The sequence below is a fragment of the Mobula hypostoma genome, chromosome 5, assembly GCF_963921235.1.
Source record: "Mobula hypostoma chromosome 5, sMobHyp1.1, whole genome shotgun sequence".
In the NCBI taxonomy this organism is placed as follows: Eukaryota; Metazoa; Chordata; class Chondrichthyes; order Myliobatiformes; family Myliobatidae; genus Mobula; species Mobula hypostoma.
This window is the reverse complement of record NC_086101.1, coordinates 185462721-185488740: the sequence shown is the minus strand read 5'-3', so window position 1 is coordinate 185488740 and position 26020 is coordinate 185462721. Positions and strand designations below refer to the sequence as shown.

The following is a 26020-nucleotide window of genomic DNA, read 5'->3' as shown; positions in this document are numbered from 1 at the left end:
TTAGATTCCATCTCGGTCAAGCTCGTAAATCCAGGACTCAAGATAACTAATACAGTAAAGTAACCACATTTCTTTTATAAATTATCACAGTGGTTTCAAACCAAGAGTGAACTACTTAATATAAAAACACTGTGGGACGTCTGGGAATCAAAAAGGTTGGCACAGAAATGTAAGAATATCGACAGATAGACATTTTTTTCCAAATCACTTTGACCCCTACCATCAGGCAGGAGGTAATGTAACATTAGGCCAAGGGCTGTTCGGGTGGGAAAGAGATACCAAACCCCCTGCCACCACCCAGGTCTCAAGTGTCTGTAGTATTATACTGCTTACTTTTTAACTTGTGCTGTAAATGCACCTTAGGGTGCTAAATATCAGTCTTCTGAAACGTATTTTATTAGTTGCTAATTTATTCATGGTAATATTACTTTAAGTGTACTGTGTACTGCCTTGGTCCGGAGGAACATTGTTTCGTTTAGTGGTATACATGTATATGGCTGAATGACAATAAACAAACTGGAAATGCAGGTCAGGTCTGATCCTTTGGGTTCTCTGCTCTCTGGGCCACTGGGATAGAGTCAGTAACGTCTGCCTGTTGTGGATGTTATCCCACCTGTTGCCCCCGATAATCAGATCTACCCAAGAAGCAGAAAGAGGATTGAGTTACTGGAATAGAACTGTGAGCAAGATTACCAAGCTTATGATTTGGAGTACCCATGATGGACTGAATGGCCTCCCTCCCAGTTCGCACCGTGTCATTCTAATACATTAGCAAGGCCAATGTGGCGGTTCGCCTGATACTATTACAGCTCGGGGAATCGGAGTTTGGGGTTCAATCCCGGCGTTCTCCGTGAAAAGTCTCTGTGGGATGTGTAGGATTTCTCCAGGCTCCGGGTGCTCCAGTTTCCTCCCACAGTCCAAAGAACTGGGTAGGTCAACTGGTCGTTGTAAGTTGTCCTGTGATTATGTTAGCTAAGTTACAGTAAAATCGGGGCTGTTAGGTGTTGCTGGGCGGCATGGCTCGAAGGACCAGAAGGGCCTCTTCCACGCTGTGTCTTTAAATGAATGAATGAATTAAATAAATAAATAAATAATGTACCCCATCTTGGAGCGCACTCAGAGGATATACAACCCTGTATATTCATCCTGGCTAATTAATCCACTCCAGTGATATTTCGTTGTCAACTAAATATTTCCTCAGGTTTTCTTCCAATTTCCTTTTGAAGCTAATGTCCTTCAGGAAATGAAACCCAATAGTCTGGCTTAACTGCGCACAGAAGCAGCTCAAGTCAAAGTAGTCAAAGCAGATTTATTACCAAAGTTTGCGTATGTAACTACCTACACACAAGAGGTTCTGCAGATGCCATAAATCCTGAGTCATAATAATAATTATCTATTTCCTGAGGAGACTGAGGTCCTTTAACATCTGCCGGACGATGCTGAGGATGTCCTACAAGTCTGTGGTGGCCAGTGTGATCATGTTTGCTGTTGTGTGCTGGGGCAGCAGGCTGAGGGTAGCAGACACCAACTGAATCAACAAACTCATTCGTAAGGCCAGTGATGTTGTGGGGATGAAACTGGACTCTCTGACAGTGGAGTCTGAAAAGAGGATGCTGTCCAAGTTGCATGCTATCTTGGACAATGTCTCCCATCCACTACATAATGCACTGGTTGGGCACAGGAGTAATTCAGCCAGAGACTCATTCCACCGAGCTGCAACACAGAGCGTCATAGGAAGTCATTCCTGCCTGTGGCCATCAAACTTTACAACTCCTCCCTTGGAGGGTCAGACACCCTGAGCCAATAGGCTGGTCCTGGACTTATTTCCTGCCATAAATTACATATTATTATTTAATTATTTATGGTTTTATTACTATCTAATTATTTATGATGCAACTGTAACGAAAACCAATTTCCCCCGGGATCAATAAAGTATGACTATGACTAATACTACATAGTAATACTACACAGTAATAATACATACAAGAGGTTCTGCAGATGCTGTAAATCCTGAGTTATAATACTACAGGAACTCAGCAGGTAAAGCAGCATCTACTGTATGGAAAGGAATAAGGAGTCAACATTTTGGGCTGAGATTCTTCATCAGGATACCATATATTACCTTGAGATTCATTTCCTTGCAGGCATTTACAGGAAACCTCCAATAGGACCACAACCTTGTCATTGGGTTTGAAGGCTTGTGTATCTCAATGACCAGGAGAGCCGGAGTCAGGGCTTTATGCTTTGGCTCTTGGTTGGGTCACTCATGCCAAACAGGTCAAAGGGTAAAAGCCAGACTAAGAGTGGTCTACCAGTCCTCCAGGTTCGGGGGTTCAGTTCAGAGCTAATAACTGACTGGTAGAACAAAACCGTTAGGGAAAGAGCAATGAAGAATCCTTCTACATCTGTGTGTGATGGTATTTCCGAGTCTCCACCTGGGATTTATGTGACTGAGAGTGGTGAAAACTGAGAGTAAACTACTGACAGAATGAAGGAAGCCCTGAACACCACCAGAGATGGAGGACCTTCATTGCTGCTCTACACGCCAGTGACATAATGAGCAGAAAACTTACAGGAAAATATATTAGTTATTAACTAGTCCCTTAGATTCATTGTTGGCGCGTGGCCAAGTGGTTAAGGTGTTCGTCTAGCGATCTGAAGGTCGCCAGTTCGAGCCTTGGCTGAGGCAGCGTGTTGTGTCCTTGAGCAAGGCACTTAATCACACATTGCTCTGCAACGACACCGGTGCCAAGCTGTATGGGTCCTAATGCCCTTCCCTTGGACAACATCGATGGCGTGGAGAGGGGAGACTTGCAGCATGGGCAACTGCCGGTCTTCCATACAACCTTGCCCAGGCCTGCGCCCTGGAAACCTTCCAAGGCACAAATCCATGGTCTCATGAGACTAACAGATGCCTATAAAAAAAGATTCATTGTGGACTCTAAAAGCTGCGTTGCTAGCGATTTTCAAATCCTGCAATGAATAAGGTAAAATAAAGGATTTGAATCACTGTTCAAGATGTTAGTCAAGGATGTAGATGTTACAATAAAACCTTTACCTGTCAACGTGTGCCAGAAAGCCACTCTGTCCCCACTGGTGAAGCAGCTCCGCAACCAGGATCTACAATAGAACAGAGATGAGGAGGAATTTCTTTCAAGCCAGAGGGTGGTGAATCTGTAGAATTCATTGCCACAGATGGCTGTGGTGGCCAAGTCATTGGGTATATTTAAAATGGAGGTTGATTCTTGATTATCAAAGGTTATGGGGAAAATACAGCAGAATGGAGTTCAGAGGAAAAATAAGTCAGCCGTGATCGATTGACAGAGCTGACACGATGGGCTGAATGGCCTAAGTCTGCTCCTACGTCTTACGGTCTTATCAGGTAACACTAGGAGAAGAAAGGGCTTCTCTGTAATATTTGGCTGTGAATGCCATGGGAATGGGTAGGCTGGCGGTTCACAGTGTTAGAGCCCAAATCCTATACAGTGGTCCCCAACCACCGGACCGCGGACCAATACCGGGCCGCAAGGAAAAGGTATGAGTCAGCTGCACCTTTCCTCATTCCCTGTCATGCACTGTTGAACTTGGTCCAAGTTCAGGGTTGCCAACTGTCCTGTATTTGCCGGGACATCCTGTATATTGGGCTAAATTGGTTTGTCCCATACGGGACCGCCCTTGTCCGGTATTTCTCCCGCTAAGGTAGAGCGTTCCTATGAAACCATTCGTAAGCAGAAATGGTGTAAAGCAAAGAAGCAATTACCACTAATTTATATGGGAAAAATTTTTGAGCGTTCCCAGACCCAAAAAAACCTACCAAATCATACCAAATAACACATAAAACCTAAAATAACACTAACATATAGTAAAAGCAGGAATTGTATGATAAATACACAGCCTATATAAAGTAGAAATTATGTATGTACAGTGTAGTTTCACTTAACAGAGTCGGGAAGATTAAACCAAAACCGATTTGTAGAAAAAGAAATCGGCACGTATACTCATGCGCACGTCACATAAGCGCACACAGGTGCCCGCGCAAGGCTTCATGGTCATGGTAGTCTTTCTCGGGGTAAATACAAGTGTCCCGTTTGACTACTACTTTTGTCCCTTATTTAGGAGTGAGAAAGCTGGCAACCCTAAATGTAAAAGACATTTTGAGGTGAGTTTAACCCTACTTGAACACCCCCCCCCCCCCAGTTGGCTGGTCCGCAAGAATATTGTCAATATTAAACCGGTCTGCGGTGCAATAAAGGTTGGGGACCCCTGTCCTATAAGATGCCATCAATCAATTACTTTTTATAGTAGTTGTGACGAGATTTTCTAGACCCAGAATTCTATACATTGGGAATGTCTTCCATTCCAATTAATCAGGAATTAGCACAAATGTTGAACTGAAACTGGTGTGATGGAGAAAATTCTTCAAGAATTTGATTATTTATCATAAAAAACTGAGTATAATTTGACATTGAAAGCTTTTGGAAAGGGTTAGAACATTAAGTGAAGTGACTTATACAGTAGTGTAACATATATCACTTAGTCATTGACAAAATTAAGCATGGTAGAGTTCCTGGGTAATTATTTTTCAAGCATGTTCACCTTTTATACAATTTAACCCAATGCAATTTGGTGTGAAGAGGTTGATTGAGTACTTCAGGAAGAGGAAGTCATGAGAATACACAATAGTCCTCACTGAGGAGTCAGTGGCGGTAAGGGTGAGCAGCTTCAAATTCCTGGGCATCAACATCTCAGACGGTCAAGTTCCTGGGTATCAACACCTCAGATGATCAAGCTCCTGGGCATCAACATCTCAGACAATCAAGTTCCTGACCATCAATATCTCAGATGATCAAGTTCCTGGGCATCAATATCTCAGGGGACCTAACCTGAGTTCAATACATCAATGCAATCAGCAATGACCCTACTTCATTAGTAGTTTGAGATTTGGTATGTTAACAAGACTCTTGCAAAGTTCAATAGATATGCTGTGGAGAGCATTCTGACTGGTTGCATCACAGCTTTGTATGGAGCCTCCAATGCACAGGATTGCAAAAGGGTTGTAGACTTGGCCAGCTCTACCATGACGAAATCATCGAGGAAATCTTTAGGAGGCGATGACGTCCATCATTAAGAACCATCTGGGCATGCTCTCTCGTTAATACCACTGGGGAGGAGGTACACGAGTGAAGGAGGATGAGAAGTGACTGGATAGAGGTATACAAGATGATAAGAGGCATAGATCGAGTGGATAGCCAGGTAGAAATGGCTGAAGATGTGTGTGTGTGTGTTGTGGGGGGGGGTGGGAATATCCTGCCAGGGGTGATGGTAGAGGCAGATACATAAGGGACATTTAAGAAATTCTTAGATTGACACATGGGTGACAGAAAAATGGAGGGCTATGTGACAGGGAAGGGTTAGTTCTCTTGGAGTAGGTTAAAAGTCTGGCACAACATTTTGGACCGAAGGGCTTGTAATGTGCTGCAATGCTCTATGTTCTATAATTTCTACAGATCTTCTCTGCTGCCCCTCTATTTCTCCTGATCATCTGCCCAAATATCCCTTTCTGTGGACTGGGGTAAAAATTGTTTGTTAAGAATCTTCCCGTTAACTTTGTGACATTAATGGTGCTAAATAAATAGAATAGCTATTTGAACCTTGGTGAATGGACTTGAATTAAAAGCCTTGGTCATCTTAGCAATGTTGGAAATGCAAAAGAACAAATAATCAATTGCCCCAGGAGATGGATCAGTTTCTCTGAATGCTTCCTTACAATGTAGATTACAGTTGTCATAAGCAAATAGGTCAAGTGAATAATCAAGTGATTTAAATGCTCAATTGTTTTATCGACTGCTTAGTGAGAAACCAATCATCATGAATATATAATCTCGTTTGCCAGACTGCTTATCCATCCAACACAGAAGTATAGTAATTAAGGTCACTTCCCCTTTGGACTTTTAGCAAAATGTCTGTCTTATGTTTGAAGAGCACTTCACTTTTCTCCAAAAGCTGCAAATTAATAAATATTAACCCTCATTCAATTGACAATGTACAGTTTTATGGTTTTTTTTCCAAATTTTGTGAATCAGATTATTATCTCTGATGTATATGACATAATTTTTTGTTCTGTGGCAGTAAAGACATAAAATTATTATAAATGATAATATATGCAAGTGGTGCCAAGTAAAGGGTAGTATTCATGGATCGTCAAGAAATCTAATGGCAGAGGGTACGAAGCTATTCCTGAATCATTGAGAGTATGCCTTCAGGTGTCTGTACCTCCTTCTCGAAGGTAAGGATGAGAAGAGGGCAGGTCCTGGGTGATGGGCGTCCTTAATAGTGGACCTAGCCTTCCTGAGGCACCATTCCTTGAAGATGTCTTGGATACTACAGAGGCTAGTACCCAAGATGGAGCAGACTAATTTTACAACTTTCTGTAGCTTCTTTCGATCCTGTGCAGTAGCCCCATTTCCACCCCACCCCGACCCCCACACCAGACAGTGATGCAGCCTGTCAGAATGCTCTCCACGGAAGTTACAGAGACTCATGTGCTGGACGCAGAGGCTAGTAAGGTGGTTGGTGAGGACAAGAGTAACCTTATCCCTGGTTTGGCGACAAGAGGAGGGGGCGAGGGCAGATGTGCATGAAATGGAAGAGATGGAGGAGGAAGGGAAGCCCCTTTCTTTGAAGAAGGAGAACATCTCAGTTGTTCTGGAATGAAAAGCCTCATCCTGAGAGCAGATGCACTGGAGATGTCGGAACTGAGAGAAGAGGATGGCATTTTTGCAAGAGGCAGGATGGGAAGAGGTATAGGTCCATATAGCTGTGAGAGGCAGTGCATTTATAAGAGACATGAGTAGATAGACTGTCTCCACAGATGGAGACAGATGCTTGAAAAGGACAGGGGAGTGTCAGAAGTGGACCAAGTAAATTTGACAGCAGGGTCAAAGTTGATGAAATTGACAAACTCAGCACGGGTGCAAGAAACAGCACCAATGTAGTCGTCGATGTAATGTAGGAAGAGTTGGGGCGATGCTGGTGTAAGCTTGGAACATGAACCGTCCCACGTAGACGATGAAAGGGCAGACATAGCTGGGACCCATGTGAGTGCCCATGGCATCACCTTTGGCTTGAAGGTAATGGAAGGAGGAAAAGGAGAAATTATTGAGGGCAAGGACCAGTTCTGCCAGACGGCAGAGCATGGTGGTGGAGTCTGTTGTCCAGAAAGAAGCGGAGAGCTTTAATGCCCTCCTGATGGGGGGTGGAAGTGTATAGGGACTGAACATCCATCACGAAAGTGCGACTCCAGCTGAGAATTTGTTCCTCCAAAATGTTAAGAATCATGTTAATAACCCTGTATTCTGCCTTCATAATTGATCTTCCACAGCAAATCTCTTCACATTTTTCCTGGTTGAATTCCATCAGCTTATCCGTTGATGATGAAGAGATTAACTGGGCGAAATTACAAGAGTGGGATGTAGAGAAGCAATGATGTATTCCCAAACTTTATAAAGCATTGGCTACTCTATACCTGCAGGTTTGCAAGCAGTTTTGAGCCCCTTATCTAGGAAAAGATGTGCTGGCATTGGAGAGGGTCCAGAGGAGGTTCACAGGAATCTTCCCAGAATGAAAGTGTTAATGTATGAGGATCATTTGATGGCTCTGGGCCTGTACTCACCGGAGTTTAGAAGAACGAGGGGGAATCTTATTGAAACCTACCAAATATTGAAAGGCCCAGATACAGTGGATGTGGGGAGGATGTTTCCAATAGTAGGAGAGTCTAGGACCAGAGGAGCAGCCTCAGAATAGAAGGACATCCCTTTAGAACAGAGATGAGGAGGAATTTCTTTAGCCTGAGGGTGGTGAATCTGTGGCCAAGTCTTTGGGTATGTTTTTACAGCTGGGTTTAATGGATTCTTAATTAGAACATAGAACATAGAATAGTACAGCACAGTACAGGCCCTTCGGCCCACAATGTTGTGCTGACCCTCAAACCCTGCTTCCCATATAAGACCCCACCTTAAATTCCTCTATATACCTGTCTAGTTGTCTCTTAAACTTCACTAGTGTACCTGCCTCCACCACTGATTCAGGCAGTGCATTCCACGCACCAACCACTCTGAGTAAAAAACCTTCCTCTAATATCCCCCTTGAACTTCCCACCCCTTACCTTAAAGCCATGTCCTCTTATATTGAGCAGTGGTGCCCTGGGGAAGAGGCACTGGCTATCCACTCTATCTATTCCTCTTATTATCTTGTACACCTCTATCATGTCTCCTCTCATCCTCCTTCTCTCCAAAGAGTAAAGTCCTAGCTCCCTTAATCTCTGAACATAATGCATACTTTCTAAACCAGGCAGTATTCTGGTAAATCTCCTCTGTACCCTTTCCAATGCTTCCACATCCTTCCTATAGTGAGGTGACCAGAACTGGACACATTCTACAAGTGTCGCCTAACCAGAGTTTTATAGAGCTGCATCATTACATCACGACTCTTAAAATCTATCCCTCGACTTATGAAAGCTAACACCCCATAAGCTTTCTTAACTACCCTATCCACCTGTGAGGTAACTTTCAGGGATCTGTGAACATGTACCCCCAGATCCCTCTGCTCCTCCACACCACCAAGTATCCTGCCATTTACTTTGTACTCTGCCTTGGAGCTTGTCCTTCCAAAGTGTACCATCTCTCACTTCTCCGGGTTGAACTCCATGTGCCACTTCTCAGCCCACTTCTGCACCCTATCAATGTCTCTCTGCAATCTTCGACAATCCGCTACACTATCTACAACACCACCAACCTTTGTGTCGTCTGCAAACTTGCCAACCCACCCTTCTACCCCCACATCCAGGTCGTTAATAAAAATCACGAAAAGTAGAGGTCCCAGAACAGATCCTTGTGGGACACCACTAGTCACAATCCTCCAATCTGAATGTACTCCCTCCACCACCACCCTTTGCCTTCTGCAGGCAAGCCAATTCTGAATCCACCTGGCCAAACTTCCCTGCATCCCATGCCTTCTGACTTTCTGAATAAGCCTACCGTGTGGAACCTGGTCAAATGCCTTACTAAAATCCATCTACGTCACATCCACTGCACTACCTTCATCTATATGCCTGGTCACCTCCTGAAAGAACTCTATCAGGCTTGTTAGACACGATCTGTCCTTCACAAAGCCATGCTGACTGTCCCTGATCAGACCATAAATTCTCTAAATGCCCAGATATCCTATCTCTAAGAATCTTTTCCAACAGCTTTCCCACCACAGACGTAAGGCTCACTGGTCTATAATTACCCGGAATATCCCTACTACCTTTTTTGAACAAGGGGATTAGTAATTAGTAAGGGAGTCAAAGGTTACAGGGAAAAGGCAGGAGAATGGGACACAGAGGGTTAAGCAAATCAGTCATGATGAAATAGTGAAGCAGACTCAATGGGCCAAAAGGTTAATTTTACTCCTACCTCTTATGAGCTTATGATTTCAAGATATTTGAGGAAGAAAAAGACTAGAAGAATTTAAAATCAAGTCTTAAAGTCAATGTACAATATTTCAACCACTGTGTCACAAGTACCATGCAATGTGTTACCACATATACCATTAGAATGCACTGAAGTTCCAAGTCCTGAATCAATATTTCCAAGAAAAGTAAGTGGTTGGTGAACTTGGAAGTGGGATGAGTACCAAGGAGATTCACTGCTTAGTCAATAACTCTTAAAATACATTTAGCAGGAAATCTAAAAGAATTATTCAGAGCCCACAACAACTTCAGATGTAGTGAGATTGCCCACGATTACTAATATTCATGCAGCCTAGAAACTGTGTTGAACATCAATCATCCAGTTACACTAATCATACTCTCATCCTATTAAGTAACACGGTAATCATTGCTCTGAAAGGTTAAGCATAGAACATCTTAATCCATCTGAATGGATTGATCTGCCAAGAATCCAAACTGTATCTCATCAAACTGTCTGGGGAAGTATCTCTAAATGACTCACATTTATATTGTCTCTGCCATCTCCTAGCTATTATATAATATGCCATTTGCCCAGCCCTGAATTGTATGGAGAGGCTGTGGGTGGCAAGATAAAGCCTCTCTAACATACCGTGAATACAGAAACTTGGTAAAATTATTACAAGCAACATACATCAAAGTTGCTGGTGAACGCAGCAGGCCAAGCAGCATCTATAGGAAGAGGCGCAGTCGACGTTTCAGGCCGAGACCCTTCGTCAGGACTAACTGAAGGAAGAGTGAGTAAGGGATTTGAAAGCTGGAGGGGGAGGGGGAGATGCAAAATGATAGGAGAAGACAGACCAGCAACTTTGATGTATGTTGCTTGAATTTCCAGCATCTGCAGAATTCCTGTTGTTTGCGTTAAAATTATTACATTTTATTTTGTCTAAGTGTGTGGCTGAGATGGAAGAGGGCGATGTGTTTTCAAAGATTCAAAGTACAAACAATTATATAAGTGTGAAGATTCATCTTCAAAGTAACAGAAATACTCCACCTCCGAATGAACAAGATGTAAATTATTTTTTTAAAGAACTAATTTTAATCTATCTGGAAACCAAAAGCAATAATAAAAATAAGAGGGGAGGTAATTACTGGTTTTACACTCTGCCTGTTTAGTTTTTTTTTAAAAGCCTTACATCTGAACCAGGTGATTCAAAGCCAATATGGGGATGTACTTCCTTATACAAAGGGTAGTGGATATTTGAAATCCCTTCCCCCAAAAACTAAAAGGTGAGAGCGGTGTGAATTGAAAACTTGTGTGTGACGAGTTGATTTACGTGTGTAACTTGATTTATCTCTCACTCTGAACTGTGAAACTGTCCAATTGTGAATTGAAATAACTGGCCAATTCTCTGGATTCTTTCAAGAAAGAGTTAGATAGACCTCTTAAAAATAGCAGATATGGAGAGAAGGCAGGAACGGGGTACTGATTATGGATGATCAGCCATGATCACAGTGAATGGCGGTGCTGGCTCGAAGGGCTGAATGGCCTACTCCTGCAACTAATTGTCTATTGAGTTTTGGTTAGGCAAGAGTTGGAAGAGGTATGGAATCGAGGTAGAAAAAAGGAGTTAAAATACAGATCAGCTATTGGTTATTTGAATGATGAAACAGCCTAGAAGGGTTTAATGGTTTTCTCTTGATTACTCGCCCAATTCCTGTAATTGTTGTAATCCATTATTAAAGCTATTTGCTACTCTAATGTGGGCACATGGCCAAGTGGTTAAGGCATTGGACTAGCGAACTGAAGGTCATGAATTCGAGCCCCCGCCGAGGGAACGTGTTGTGTCTTTGAGCAAGGCACTTAATCACACATTGCTCTGCGACGACACTGGTGCCAAGCTGTATGGGTCCTAATGCCCTTCCCTTGGACAACATCGGTGTCGTGGAGAGGGGAGACTTGCAGCATGGGCAACTGCTGGTCTTCCATACAACCTTGCCCAGGCCTGCACCTTGGAGAGGGAAGACTTTCCAGGCGCAGATCCATGGTCTCGCAAGACTAATGGATGCCTTTATTTATTCTAATGTATGGCAGTTCTGATCATACCAAGGGAAGATCTGATGAAGGTCAATGACTAAAAACATTAACTGTTTTTCTTTCCATAGATGTTGCCTGACCAGTGCTTTTCCTGCATTTTCTGTTTTACTCCTGTGTCATTCCTCCACTGCCAAAGTTTCAATAACTCTATCTGAGATTATCCGTGCCAGGATAAGTCACCATCTTTACAGGGGCAAGGGAGGATTGTGTTCCTCCAAAAGGACCACGACCTTACCATGGTTTGGAGGCTTGTGTGCCTCAATGACCCGGAGAACTATGTTGGCTGGAGTCAGGACTTCATGCTTTGGCTCTCGATAGGGTCACCTATGCCAAAGAGGTCAAAGGGTAGAGGCCAAACTAAGACTGGTCTACTGGTCCTTCAGGTTCAGAGGTTTAACTCGGGGCTAACAGCCCGAACTGGTCAAACAAAACAGAAACAGCAATGAAGAATCCTTCTACATCTGAGTGGCCAAGGTCAGAGATGGAGAATCTCCATTGCTGCCCTAAACGCCAGCGGCGTAATGGGTAGTAAGGTGAGGATGGTGCTGGCAAGAGTTACATCACTCCTCATGGTTCCAGTATGACGTTTTTTTCCCCAACCTCACTAAGATTTGGCTTGCAATAGATTCCTTAATATTGCTACACCAAACAATTACTCCTCTACTGTGCAAACCACACACCTAGGGGAAAACAGTGTCTTTGTTAAAGAAATTTCACGTAAAAACATTAGTGATCAATATCACACTTGTTAATCCATGTTATGTGAATATTGATTACAAATGTAGAACAATTTGTTTTGAGGTGAAGGCAACAGTTAAAGTTTCACTCGGACCTGGTGCTGATCTTACCCACCTGTGATAGTGTGCTGGTGTGCATTGTGGAGCATTGGATGTGGAGAACGATTCGATTGACGAGTGGCTTAGGACCAGTAAGGAATCCAATTCGTAGTCTGTCAAAACACAATACATTGACATTGGCTTGTTATATAATTTCATTTATTTATTTAGAGGTACAGCACGGAACAGCCTCTCCTGGACCATTGAGCTGCACTGCCAGCACCCCGCCGATTTAACCCTTGCCTGCCCAACTCCAGGACAATTTCCAATGACCAATTAACCTATTAACCAGTATGTCTCCGGCCTGTCGTTAGGATTGTCAATAATCCCTTCCATCCATCCAACAATCTCTTTGATCCCCTACCATCAGGCAGGAGGTACCGTAGCACTAGGGCAGGGACTGTTAGGATAGGATGTAAGGACCACTGAGCTCCCTGTCACCACCTGGTCCTCATCACGTAAGAAGCACCAGTAGTGTTATACTGCAAACAACAGGAATTCTGCAGATGCTGGAAATTCAAGCAACACACATCAAAGTTGCTGGTGAACGCAGCAGGCTAGGAAGAGGTACAGTCGACGTTTCAGGCCGAGACCCTTTGTCAGGACTAGAGTTATACAGTAGTTATAGTAGTGTTATACTGTTTACTTTTTAACTTGTGGTGTTGATGCACCTTACTATTTGTAGTAACGTTACTTTATGTATTGTGTGCGAGTTACAAATACTGTGTTATCCACCTTGGTCTGGCTGTTTCATTAGGCAGCATACACACGTATGGCTGAAATGACAATAAACTTGAACTTGATATTTACCAAGGTACAGTGCAAAGCTTCTACCTGTGTGCCAGCCGGTTATATCACGCTATACACAGGTACATCGAGGTAGTAAAATGGAAGAAGATTTGGGCGGCACGACAGTGTAGCGGTTCGCACAACACTTTACAGTACCAGTGACTCGGGTTCAATTCCCGCCACTGCCTGTCAGGAGTTTGTATGTTCTCCCCGTGACTGCGTAGGTTTCCTCCCACACACCAGTCGGTAGCTTAATTGGTGATGAAGCTAGGATTCAGTTCGGGGGTGATTGCTGGGCGGTGAGGTTTGAAGGGCCAGAGGGGCCTTTTCCATGCTCTATCTCAATAAGTAGGTAAATGATAGATCCTTGTCTGGACCTCTTGTATCATAAACATGAACTCTTAACCTCACAAACCAGCTTGTTATGGCCTTGCGCCTAATTGTCTACCTGTATTGCACCTTCTCTGTAAGTGTAACACTATATTCTTCAGCCTGCTAGGTATCTATCTATCTATTTAGTGATACAGTGTGGAACAGGTGCTCCCAGCCCAATGAGCTGCTCTGCCCCGCATCCTGTCTATTTAACACTAGGCTAATCATAGTGCATTTTACAATCATCAATTAACCTACTAACCCCACATCTTTGGAATGTGGGAGGAAACCACAGCGCCTGGAGGAAACCTATACAATCACAAAGAAAACGTACAACAAAAGCAAAGGGATAATGCTGAGGCTTTATAAGACACTAGTTCGGCCACACTTGGGAGTATTATCAACAGTCTTGGGCCCCATATCTCAGAAAGAATGTGTTGTTATTGAAGAGAGTCCGGAGGAGGTTCATGAGGATGATTCTGGGAATGAAGGGGTTAACATACGAGAGGTGTTTGGCAGCTTTGTGTCTGTACTCACTGGAATTTAGAAGAATGAGGAAGGATCTCATTGAAACCTACTGAATGTTGAAAGGACTAGATAGGGTGCATGTGGAGAGGATGTTTCCTGTGGTGGGGGTATCCAGAACTAGAGGGCACAGCCTCAAAATTGAAGGGGCGACCTTTTAGAACAGAGGTAAGGAGGAATTTTTTTTTGCCAGAGAGTAGTAAATCTGTGGAATTCTCTGCTATAGACTGCGGTGGAGGCCACGTCTGTGGGTATATTTAAGGTGGAGGTTGACTGTTTCCGATCTGTCAGGGCATTTGCAGTAGGCTGGTGAGAAGGCAGGTCTATGGGGTTGAGTGCGATCTGGAATCAGCCATGATGGAATGGTGGAGCAGAGTCGATGGGTTGAATAGCCTTGGTAACACAAGACAGAGGGTAGCTGGGGGTGGGGGGAAGGGGGGGGGTGTTTTTCGGTCTTGAGGACTGTGACCAGTGGTGTTCCACAAGCATTGGTGCTGGGACCTCTGCTGTTTGTAATGTATATGTCTGAGCTACAGTAGGTAGTTTGATTAGTAAGTTTGCAGATGAGTTAAGCGTAGTGAGGAAGATTGTCAAAGGATGTAGCGGGACATAGATCAGTTTGTGATACAGAACTGTGCAAAAGTCTTCGGCACATATACATAGCTAGCATGTCTAATACTTTTGCACGGTCCTGTAGTAATTTTATTTATTGGGATACAGCGTGGATCAGGCCCTTCGAACCAGCAACCCCCAATTTAACCCCAGTGTAATCACGGGACAAACTATAATGACCAAATAACCGACCAACTGGTATGCTTTTGGACTGTGGGAGGAAACCAGAGCACCTGGAGGAAACCCACACGGTAATGGGGAGAACGTACAAACTCCTTACAGACAGCGACGGGACTGTACCCCTGCCACAAAATAAAAAACAAATTTCATGACATACACGAGTGAAGATAAACTTGATTCTGATGTGGGTCTCTATTGTGGATTGAGGGTGGGAAGGGGACAGGGAGAGGGGAATCATGGTTGGGAAAAGTGGAAGGGAGGGGGAGGGAGTGGGAGGCACCAGAGAGACATTCTGTAATGATCAATAAACCAGTTGTTTGCAATCAAATGATCAATAAACCAATTGTATGGAATCAAATAGTGTCTAAGGGCTGGGTGTGTCTGCACCCAACCACCCTTCGCCCTCGGCCTTCCTTCTGCCACCTGTCCCACACCCCTCCTGCAGCGCTCCACTCTCGCCATTCCCAACATCCTTTGCTCCCACCAGATTTACAAACTCCACTCCATGTTGACAAATAGAGTACTGCGCAAAACACTTCGGCACCCTAGCTCTATATATGAGCCTAAGATGGGTGCCAACCGCCGTAGAACAAGACGGAAAAGAAGAAGACAACTTTTGCACAGTACTGAAGGTATGAGCAAAGAAACGGTAAAGTGAGCTTAATGGGAAAGGGACAGTACACGCTGAATCAAGGTGACCGGGCCCAAGAGTGTATTGGACCAGCAGGGCCCCAGTCCGAGGGTGAGGAACGGCCCAAGATCTGGATGATTGGAAAGGTCGGGGAGTCAGGCCTGGAGACAAGGCATGGGCTCGCTACTCTGTGAGGTTTACTTGTCTCTGCAGTGAACAGAGACTGTGGCCGACAACTAACGGGCTGCAGTGATGACTGGCTTCGTGGCTGTGGACTCACTTCCATGAACTTCAGTTACTGCACGACTTGCTTTCTTTCTCGCACACTGAGTGTTTGACGGCCTTCTTTTCAATGAGTTCTACTGGGTTTCTTTGTTTTGTGGCTGCCTGTAAGAAGACAAACCTCAAGGCTGTATATAGTATACATACCTCGATAATAAATGCTCCTTAACTTTTTGATCTGAACAGGTGTGGTGTGTCATATTGGTTTAAATGGAAGTATAGAACCAGAATGAGATTTATTATCACTGGCATAGGCTATGATATTTTTTGTTTTGCAGCAGCAGAACGGTGCAATACAAGAAAGTTACATTAAGTATATTAAGATATACAAGTATAGCAAAAAGAGAGCAACATTTTGAGATAGTGTTCATGTGTTAGTGGACCATTCAGAAATCTGATGGCAGTGGGGAAGAAGCTGTGCCTAAAGCAGTCGCGTGTGTGTCTTCACACTCCTGCACCTCCTCTCCGATGGTAACAATGTCCTGGGTGGTGGAGGTCCTTAATGATTGTGGATGCCTTTTCGAGGCATCACCTTTTGAAGATTTCCTCAACGATGGGGAGGGTGGTGCCCATGAGGGAGGTGGCTGAGTTTACATCTCTCTGCAGCTTTTGTACTCAATAAATGGCAGCACACTTAGGAGCACTGATGTTCAGAGGAACCTGGGGGTGCAAGTCATAGGTCCCTGAAAGTGGAACACAAATGCTTAGGGTGGTAAATGGCACATTTGCCTTCATTGATCAAGACAACTTTTAGTCTCAAAGTTGGCAAGTCATATTCTAGCTGTATGTAGCCTTGGTTAGGCCACATTTACAGTATTGAACACAGTTCTGATCACATTATAAAAAGGATGTGGAGAGTTTGAGGGGGCCAGGTTTACCAGGATGCTGCCAGGATTGAAGGGGACAAGGTATGAGAAGAGGTTGCATAAAATTGAGTCATTTTCTTTGGAGTGCTGGAGGCTGAGGGGAATTTATAAGATTAGGAGAAGCATAGTTAGGGTAGATAGAATCTTTTTCTCAGGGTTCGTTTGTTATGTGTCATGTTGTATTACATGGGCGATCATGGTTGTTCCACAACAATGATTGTTCTTAGCAAATATTTCTACAGAAGTGGTTTGCCATTGCCTTCTTCTGGGCAGTGACTTTACAAGACAGGTGACCCCAGCCATTATCAATACTCTTCCGAGATTGTCTGTCTGGCATCAGTGGTTGCATAACCAGGACTTGTGATGTGCACCATCTGCTCAAAAGAGGATGCTGTCCAAGTTGCATGCCATCTTGGACAATGTCTCCTACCCACTACATAATGTACTGGTTGGGCACAGGAGTACATTCAGCCAGAGACTCATTCCACCGAGATGCAACACTGAGCGTCATAGGAAGTTATTCCTGCCTGTGGCCGTCAAACTTTACAACTCCTTCCTTGGAGGGTCAGACACCCTGAGCCAATAGGCTGGTCCTGGACTTATTTCCTGGCATAATTTAGATATTATTATTTAATTATTTATAGTTTTATATCGCTATATTTATACTCTCTTCTTGGTTGGTGCAACTGTAACGAAGCCCAATTTCCCTCGGGCTCGATATGACTATGACCATCCACCACCTGCTCCCATGGCTTCATGTGACCCTGACACCGGGGGTGGGGGGGCTCAGCAGGTGCTACACCCTGCCCAAGGGTGACCTGTAGGCTAGCGGAGGGAAAGAGCACCTTACATCTCCTTTGGTAGAGACATATCTTCACCTGGCCACTCAGGCTAGAAATGTCAAACACTGGAAGGCATAGCTAATAATAGGGGGGAAGAGTAAAGGAGATTTATAAGGCAAGTTTTTGCTTTTAAACACAGAGTGGTAGATGCTTTCAATGCAATGCTGGGAGAGGTAGAAAAAGCAGATACAACGGTGAAGTTTACGGGGGCACTTAGACAGACAAAGGAACAGGCAGAGAGTGAAGGGATGTGGACCAAATGCAGGCAGATGGGATTAGTTACTTTGGCATCAGGGTCAGTATAGACACTGTGGGCCAAAGGGCCTCTTCCTGTGTGGTAGTTTCTCATGTTTTTGGAAACCAAGTTTAGCTCCTTCCCCTTTGTCTCTGCTAAATATACATGGAAGCAGTACAAGTGAAACCTCAACTGGTGTTAAAATGAGATGGAAACTTAAAGAGGAAGCAACCATTGTCCATAATAACAGCTAGCTAAAAGTTAATGTGAAGCATCAAAATCAAACATCTCGCACTTAACCTCCATGTGTACATTAATCCATAGGCTCATTGTACCTGCGCTGACCCTGAATCCTTAGTCTGCTGTTCTGTATAGCTGTAGTCTTGCATCATTTCTCTTTTGAAGTATTTATCTAATTCCTTACTGAAAGTTTTTGCTGAATTTGCTCCTGCTCCCAGCATTTCAGGAAGTGTGTGTTGAATGTAAACAACTTTCTTGGGGAGAAGCACGATCCTCCATCTTTTCTAGTTCCCTAAATGTCGCATCTGCTTCCCCTGTCTCGCTGGTGAAAATAGAAGCTTCTCTTTTATTCTTTTCACTCTCACCAAAATTAACAGATACTATGATTTACACTAGATTTTTGAAGGTTTTTTTTGTGTGGAGAGAGGGGGATGGGGGGTGTGATGTTCTTGTTGTGTTTCGTGTGGGGGGAGTTGGGTTGGGGGGGTGGTTGATGATGGTTTTGCCGTTCTTCTTTTGTGCGAGGATTTGCTGTTTCCCTCTGAACTGACTTCCATGGTTTTCCTTTGTTTCCTGGCTACTTGGAGAAGAAAAATCTCAGAGTTGTATACATACATACCTACTTTAATAATAAAAGAACCCTTGAAGAGATTATGCAGATACTGGAAATCCAGAGTAACACACATCAAAATGCGGAGGACTCAGGTCGGGCAGCATCCATGGAAAGGAATAAACAATCCAAGACCTTTCACCACTCCTGACGAAGGGTCTCAACCTGAAACATTGACTGTTTATTCCTCTCCATAGATGCTGCCTGACCTGCTGAGTTCCTCTAGCATTTTGATGTGCACTACTATAACTTACACCATCTCAACTGCCTTAATTGTTTATATTGAAAATCACTGCCCTTTTCCCAAAGCAAACTACCTTCTCCTTCCCTTGGAACATCAGTCGCCATAGCAACAATTGTACAGCATTCTTATCTCACCCGTTCTTAGTTAACATTAATAGATGGTTTTCAATTTTCTTTTAACAAGGTCATCATGCACATGTGCGTCACTGTACTTTTGTCAATCAATCATCATCAGGTGCCGTGCCCAGTTTGAGCTTTGACTGCCATGGCCCACACACTCCTTTTCGGGTCAAGTGGATCAATTCATTGGTATTCATTTCCAATTCTCTGGCTGCTGTCTCCATATTCATTTGTCTTTGTCTTCCTCTTGCTTTCTTCCCTTCAATCTTTCCCATAATTACCATGCATTCTAACTCCTCTTTCCTAATCACATGTCCAATGAAGTTACGTTGCCTTTTCATGATCTCACACATTATTTCTGTTTTTGTGTTTGCTCTGTTCATGACATCCTCTTTAGATATTCATTTTGTCCACGATATTCTTTGCATCCTCCTCAAAAACCACATCTCTGCTGCTACAATTTGTTTCCTCATGTTACTAGATATTGTCCAACATTCTGAGCCAGATAACACAACTGGATAAACGTAACATTTCAGTGCTCTTAGGCGGGTTGTCATGCCTAGTTTAGTTCAGATGAAAACAATTGAAAATCTGAAACGCTTCCAGCCTCAAGCATTTCTGAAAAGAGATGCTCAACCTGCAATAAATACCACGTGAGCGTAGAAGCAAATAAATACCCTTACCCTGAGGATAAGATCTTGGAGAAGGAGTCTGTCCTTAGTACCCGACCATCAACGTCCAGAGAGAGGAATGATGGTGTCCAAGGCTGCAAACGAAACGAGGAACAAAGGAGAGTGATAGTTAGATTCACAGTTCCTAGCACTTGTTGTTTGAGTGTGAGTTTGAGTTCCAGTTCAGAGTCACAGAAAAACTCGGCAAACAAACCAGGGGCTGGATAGACCAGAAACACTCAGCAAGTCAGGCAGCATCTATGGGAAGAGAAACAGAATCAATGTTTCAGTTCAGAGACCCTTAGTGAGAACAGGGAAAGAAAGATAAACGAAGGCAACTTTCGAGGTACTGAGTCCGAAAGTTCTCCAGCACAGAAATGGGCCTTTTGGCTCACAGCACCCAGCCACATCGTTGCTCCTTTCTGCACCTTGTGGCACAACCTTGCCATTTCTTTAGCATTTTTGTCTGTGTTTTTATGAAGCCGAGTTGCTAGCTTGATGCACAACCAGCACAGACACATGGAGCCAGCTAGATTCAAACCCGGGGCCACTTGCCTCGAAATCGAGTGTGGATGCCACTACACCACCAGCCAGCTTAACCCAGCTACACTAATCCCATTTAAATGCTAGAGAACTCAGCATGTCGGGTAGCACCTATAGAAAAGAACCATATATAACCATATAACAATTACAGCACGGAAACAGGCCTACTCGGCCCTTCTAGTCCGTGCCGAACTCTTACTCTCACCTAGTCCCACCAACCTGCACTCAGCCCATAACCCTCCATTCCTTTCCTGTCCATTTATCTATCCAATTTAACTTTAAATGACAACATCGAACCTGCCTCAACAACTTTTGCTGGAAGCTCGTTCCACACAGCTACCATTCTCTGAGTGAAGAAGTTCTCCCTCATGTTACCCCTAAACTTTTGCCCTTTAACTCTCAACTCACGTCCTCTTGTTTGAATCTCCCCCAAGAATAAGCAATTGACTTTTCGGGCCGAGACCCTTCTTCAGGAATGCACCCATTTGCTTGCATTAAGACCATATTCCTCGAGGCACGTCATGCCAAGTCGAGTAATTGTCACGTACATAAATATGGTGAGACTTGCATGCAGACGAATCACAGGGATATACAGTAGATTCATACAGTTAGTTTACCATAACATTGTGGGGTGAAAAGCCTCTTCCTGTGTTATACTATCTAATGTTCCACCACATAGAGAGCATATAGTCATAGTCATACTTTATTGATCCCGGGGGAAATTGGTTTTCGTTACAATTGCACCATAAATAATAAATAGTAAGAGAAATAGTAAATAGTAATAGTCATGGAAATAATAAATAGTAATAGAATAGTAATAGAAAAATAGCAATAAATAGTTAAATAGTAATATGTAAATTATGCCAGTAAATTATGAAATAAATCCAGGACCAGCCTATTGGCTCAGGGTGTCTGACCCTCCAAGGGAGGAGTTGTAAAGTTTGATGGCCACAGGCAAGAATGACTTCCTATGATGCTCTGTGTTGCATCTCGGTGGAATGAGTCTCTGGCTGAATGTACTCCTGTGCCCAACCAGTACATTATGTAGTGGATGGGAGACATTGTCCAAGATGGCATGCAACTTAGACAGCATCCTCTTTTCAGACACCACTGTCATAGAGTCCAGTTCCATCCCCACAACATCACTGGCCTTACGAATGAGTTTGTTGACTCTGTTGGCGTCTGCTACCCTCAGCCTGCTGCCCCAGCACACAACAGCAAACATGATCGCACTGGCCACCACAGACTTGCAGTGAAGAAAAAAAACTGCAAAACAAGACATTAAGAATAAAAAATCCCACAACCAGAGACAAATTCATGGTAGATCAAGAGGTGGCCCGTAGTGTTCTGTTGCCGAGGTAGGGTTAGGGTTGTGCAGGTTGGTTCAAGAGCTCTGTGGCTGTAGGTAATCAGTTCTGTTTTAAGCTACAAAGGATGAAGGTCAAAGAGCGGAAAGGAAAGAGAAATCACTGAGGGGGAACACAGCAAAAGAGACAAATCTAACTCCCATCAGAGGTCTGACAAGAACCACTTCAAAGTTAGTCTTCCTGGAAGACAGCCTTGAGCGATGGGCTTTGTTATCAGGAGTGATGCCTTTCTGATGAGAAGATCCAAAGCTCTGTCCACTTTGTCTATATATCTTGCCGACTCAGTTAAGCAACCAGCATAATTCAAGGCCATGCCTACACCGGCCAATCCCTCTTCTCTCTTCTCCAATCAGACAGAAGATACAAAATCCGGAAATCGTGCACAATCAGGCTTAAGGATGACTTGTATCTCCTTGTTATCAAAACTCAAAGTAAATTTATTATCAAAGTACATATACAACCCTTTGATTAATTTTCCTGCAGGCATTCTCAATAAATCCACAATAGAATAATAACCATAATAGAAGCAATGAAAGACCACACCAACTTGGGCGTTCAAATAGTGTGAAAAAGACAACAAACTGCAAATACAAGAAAGAAAGAAATAATAATAATAAACAAACAATAAATATCGAGAATATGAGATGAAGAGTCCTTAAAAGTGAGTCCATAGGTTGTGGGAACATTTCAAGTGAAGTTGAATGAAGTTGTCAAACTCTTGAAAGGATTTCCTGGATGATAAAATGGACTCTTACAACAGTGGCAATCGTCTACTTGACTGTACAAAGGTGCAGCTTGCAGAGCAACTCAGTGCCGTCTGCGTGAAGCTTGCCCATTTGCCCTGTATTTTCCCACTGTGTTCTGCTCCATCACACCTCTCAAAACTATCTGTGGTTTGGAAGGTTAGTAGGTCACTGTAAATTGTAGGTGCGTGGTAGATTCTGGGGCGAGGTAGAACATAGAGCGGAACAGGAACAGGACCTTTGTCCCACAATGTTGTGCCCAACTATTTAACTAGTAGTTAAAAGCCTAACTAAATTAAATCGTTCTGTCTACTCATCTGTCCATCCTCCACAAATCCATTTGTCTTTATTCCAGCCTCTTACATGCCTCTATTGTATTTGCCTCCTGGCTGCGTAAAAGAACTTGTTTCACACGACTTCTTTGAAGGTTGCCCTATTTCTCCTGAAAAGCATGTCTCCTAGTATTTGGGTGACAGGGTGGAGATACGTTTCTACCAAAGAAGTTTAAGGTACTCCACCCTCCACAAGCCTGCAGGTTACCTTTGAGTAAGGGGCAACGCCTGCTTAGCGCTCCCCCCCCCCCTTGATCAGGGTCACGTGCAGCCATGGAGCAGGTGGTAGATGGTTGTATGACCAGCTGGTACATATTTAGGGGTAACATGAGGGGGAACTTCTTTACTCAGAGAGTGGTAGTGGTAGCTGTGTGGAATGAGCTTCCAGCAGAAGTGGTTGAGGCAGGTTCGATGTTGTCGTTTAAAGTTAAATTGGATAGGTATATGGACAGGAAAGGAATGGAGGGTTATGGGCCGAGTGCAGGTCGGTGGGACTAGGTGAGAGTAAGAGTTCGGCACGGACCAGAAGGGCCGAGATGGCCTGTTTCTGTGCTGTAATTGTTATATGGTTATATCACAAGTCCTGGATATGCAGCCGCTGATGCCAAGCAGACAACCTCTTGTAAAGACACTGCCTAGAAGAAGGCAATGGCAAACCACTTCTGTAGAAAATTTGCCAACAACTATCATAGTCATGGGACCATGATCACCTACATCAAACGACTTGGCAGATAATGATGATGGTGCTAATACTGGACGTTTACATCAATAAGGTCACAATGAGATAGACTGTATGTAGATCTTGAGGTAAGGATAAATGAAAAATAATCTTTTGCAGAGGAGAGGGAACATAGCACTCTGAATGATGCAAACAACAGGAATTCTGCAGATGCTGGAAATTCAAGCAACACACGTCAAAGTTGCTGGTGAATGCAGCAGGCCAAGAAGCATCTGTAGGAAGAGGTGCAGTCGACGTTTCGGGCCGAGACATCCTGACGAAGGGTCTCGGCCCAAAACGTTGACTGCACCTCTTCCTACAGATGCTGCTTGGCCTGCTGCGTTCACCAGCAACTTTGATGTGTGTTACTCTGAATGATGCTGTATTTTCAACGACTCAATTTAATAGTCCAGTCAGTCCACCCTTAAAGATCCCCAGCACAACACAATGAAGTCCTCCAGGTTTGGATCAGCATTTAGCCCTTTACTGCTGTTTATTGTCAGCTTGCCCACTACCCCTCTCATACGTAGGATAGGCCATGCAAATGGTTCAGATGGAGGGTCTCCAACCCAGAACGCTTCTTCTACGGATGCTGCTCAACCTGCAGGGAGTTTCCAACATTTCCTGCATTTATATAAAAAAGTAATTGGCTGGAAATGCTCAAGAGATTCATTACTTACTCACTTACTTATTTCCTCCAAGAGGACCACAACCTTGTTGTTGAGTTTGGAGGCTTCCGAGCCTCAGTGACCTGGAGAGCTGTGTTGGCTGGAGCCAGGGCTTGTTGCTTTGGCTCTCGGTAGGGTCACCCATGCCAAACAGGTCAAAGGGTAGTGGTCCACTGGTCCTCTAGGTTCGGGGATTCAGCTCAGGGTGAACCACCCTGACTGGTCAAACAAAACTGTTATGGAAACAGCAATGAAGAATCCTTCTACACCCGAGTGCGACAGTATTCCTGAGTCTCCACCCGGGATTTGCATGACTGGCAGTAGTGAAAACCAAGAGGAAGCTACTGACATGATGAAGGAAGCCCTGAACACCGCCAGAGATGGAGGACCTTCATTGCTGCCCTAAATGCCAGTGACATAACAGGCAGTAGGTAAGCAAGCTATTTATTTAGAGATAGAGTGGGGTGGAGCTTAGGAGGGATGATGGTGCCTAACAGAGTCTAACGAAACAGTTCTAGTTCGACCTTTAATATCTTTACTTTTTCCTTTCAGGGTTCTTTTGAAGACCCTGACCTGGAGTTACACGCAGGCTTCGGTTCTTTGCGGGAATGGGAACCGTTCTCAGGGTTCCACGACTGGCCGCTATTCCACATGCCAAGGGTTTGGCCTGAGAATCTCGATTGTGTTCGGAAGCCTAAGATCTCGGGGCTCTGGAGAAGGGCGGATCAAGGGTGTCACGGTAGGAGACTCGTGTGTCATCCGGGAGGCTGGAAAATCTTTCGTTATGGGCCCGAGATCTTTGAACGCAGAGCATGAAAAAAGCAATGAAATGGACTTTTAAGATCGTAAATCGGCAGGTTGTTGTTATGTCTCCCGCTCGCTGTGAAAATGGGGGACACCTCCCTCTCCCTTTCCAGGGAGAGAGAGAACCTGTGGGTTGTTGAATTTTGGATGAAATGCGAAGCTTTTGGGGTAACTTTGGTCCGTGTCTTTGCTATTGCTTAACACACGCTTGGGCTCGGTGATGGTACCGACTGCATTTTTTTTTGCTGGTGGTGGGGTAAGGGGGGATCATTGCTCGCTGCCGCTTACAAGCGGGGGGGAGCTGGGGAGGGCATTTGGGGTTCTCATGTTTAACTGTCGTTCATTCTTTGGGGCACTTCTCTGTTTTCGTGGATGTTTGCGAAGAAAAAGCATTTCAGGATGTATATTGTATACATTTCTCTGACATTAAATTTGACCTTCGGACCTTTGAACCTTTGAACAGCCCCTTCTGGCTCAACAACCTGCAACCTACCTATTTAATCCTAGCCTAATCACAGGATAACGTACAATGACCAATTAACTTATTAACTGGTACGTCTCAGGACTGGGAGGAAATGTGAGCACCCGGAGGAAACCCACGTCCTCACGGGGAGAACGTACAACCTCTTTACAGAATTGAACTCTGAACTCTGACACCCCGAGAAGCTGTAATAGACTCACACTAACCAGAGTGCCCAAGCGGTCTAAATAGTTGCTAAATAAATGCAAACTCTTTGATAATTTACCTTTTCAAACTGCAGGAAAAAGTAAGGATCGTCTTCAATTATCAGTAAGTCATATTTTCTGGCAATCTGCAAAAAAAGAATTGCGCAGGTTAGAATTTGTGCAGTGAAAGGACTTCCCTCTGACTGGTTGTAAAACCGTCCGGTATGGCGGTTCCAGTGCACAGGATCAGAAAAAACCGCAGAAGGCCGTAAACTCAGCCAGCTCTAAATTGGGCATGAGCCTCCACGCTGTTGAAGACACCTTCAAAAGGCAATGCCTCACGAAGGTGGCATTGATCATTAAGGACTCTCACCTTCCAGAAAATTGAGAGATGAACTGTCTCTGTCTCTCTCTCTCCCTCGTGCGTGCTGCTGCTGAGGTGTGGTGCTAGAGTCCTAGCTGTTAGGCAAGGTTTAATTAACAGTTTGTGGATTGGACTCTGTAGTTCACGTTATGATGTGTTTCAGGTTTCCGGCTTCTTCTTTTTTTGTTGCTATTTTGTACGATTTTGATTGTGGC

At 44.0% G+C, this 26020-nt stretch overlaps 1 protein-coding gene across 4 annotated transcripts in view; it reads right to left on the bottom strand.

Moving 5' to 3' along the window:
* aadat (aminoadipate aminotransferase) overlaps nucleotides 1-26020 on the bottom strand; it is an 88379-nt gene that overhangs the window by 17887 nt on the left and 44472 nt on the right. For all 4 annotated transcript variants that reach the window (XM_063049490.1, XM_063049488.1, XM_063049489.1 and 1 more), the window contains 4 exons: nucleotides 25522-25587; nucleotides 19613-19695; nucleotides 12399-12495; nucleotides 3059-3120 (listed from right to left, as the gene is read on the bottom strand). In XM_063049490.1, the coding sequence (XP_062905560.1) occupies nucleotides 3059-3120; nucleotides 12399-12495; nucleotides 19613-19695; nucleotides 25522-25587 (308 nt within the window). The remainder of the gene's footprint in view (nucleotides 1-3058; nucleotides 3121-12398; nucleotides 12496-19612; nucleotides 19696-25521; nucleotides 25588-26020) is intronic.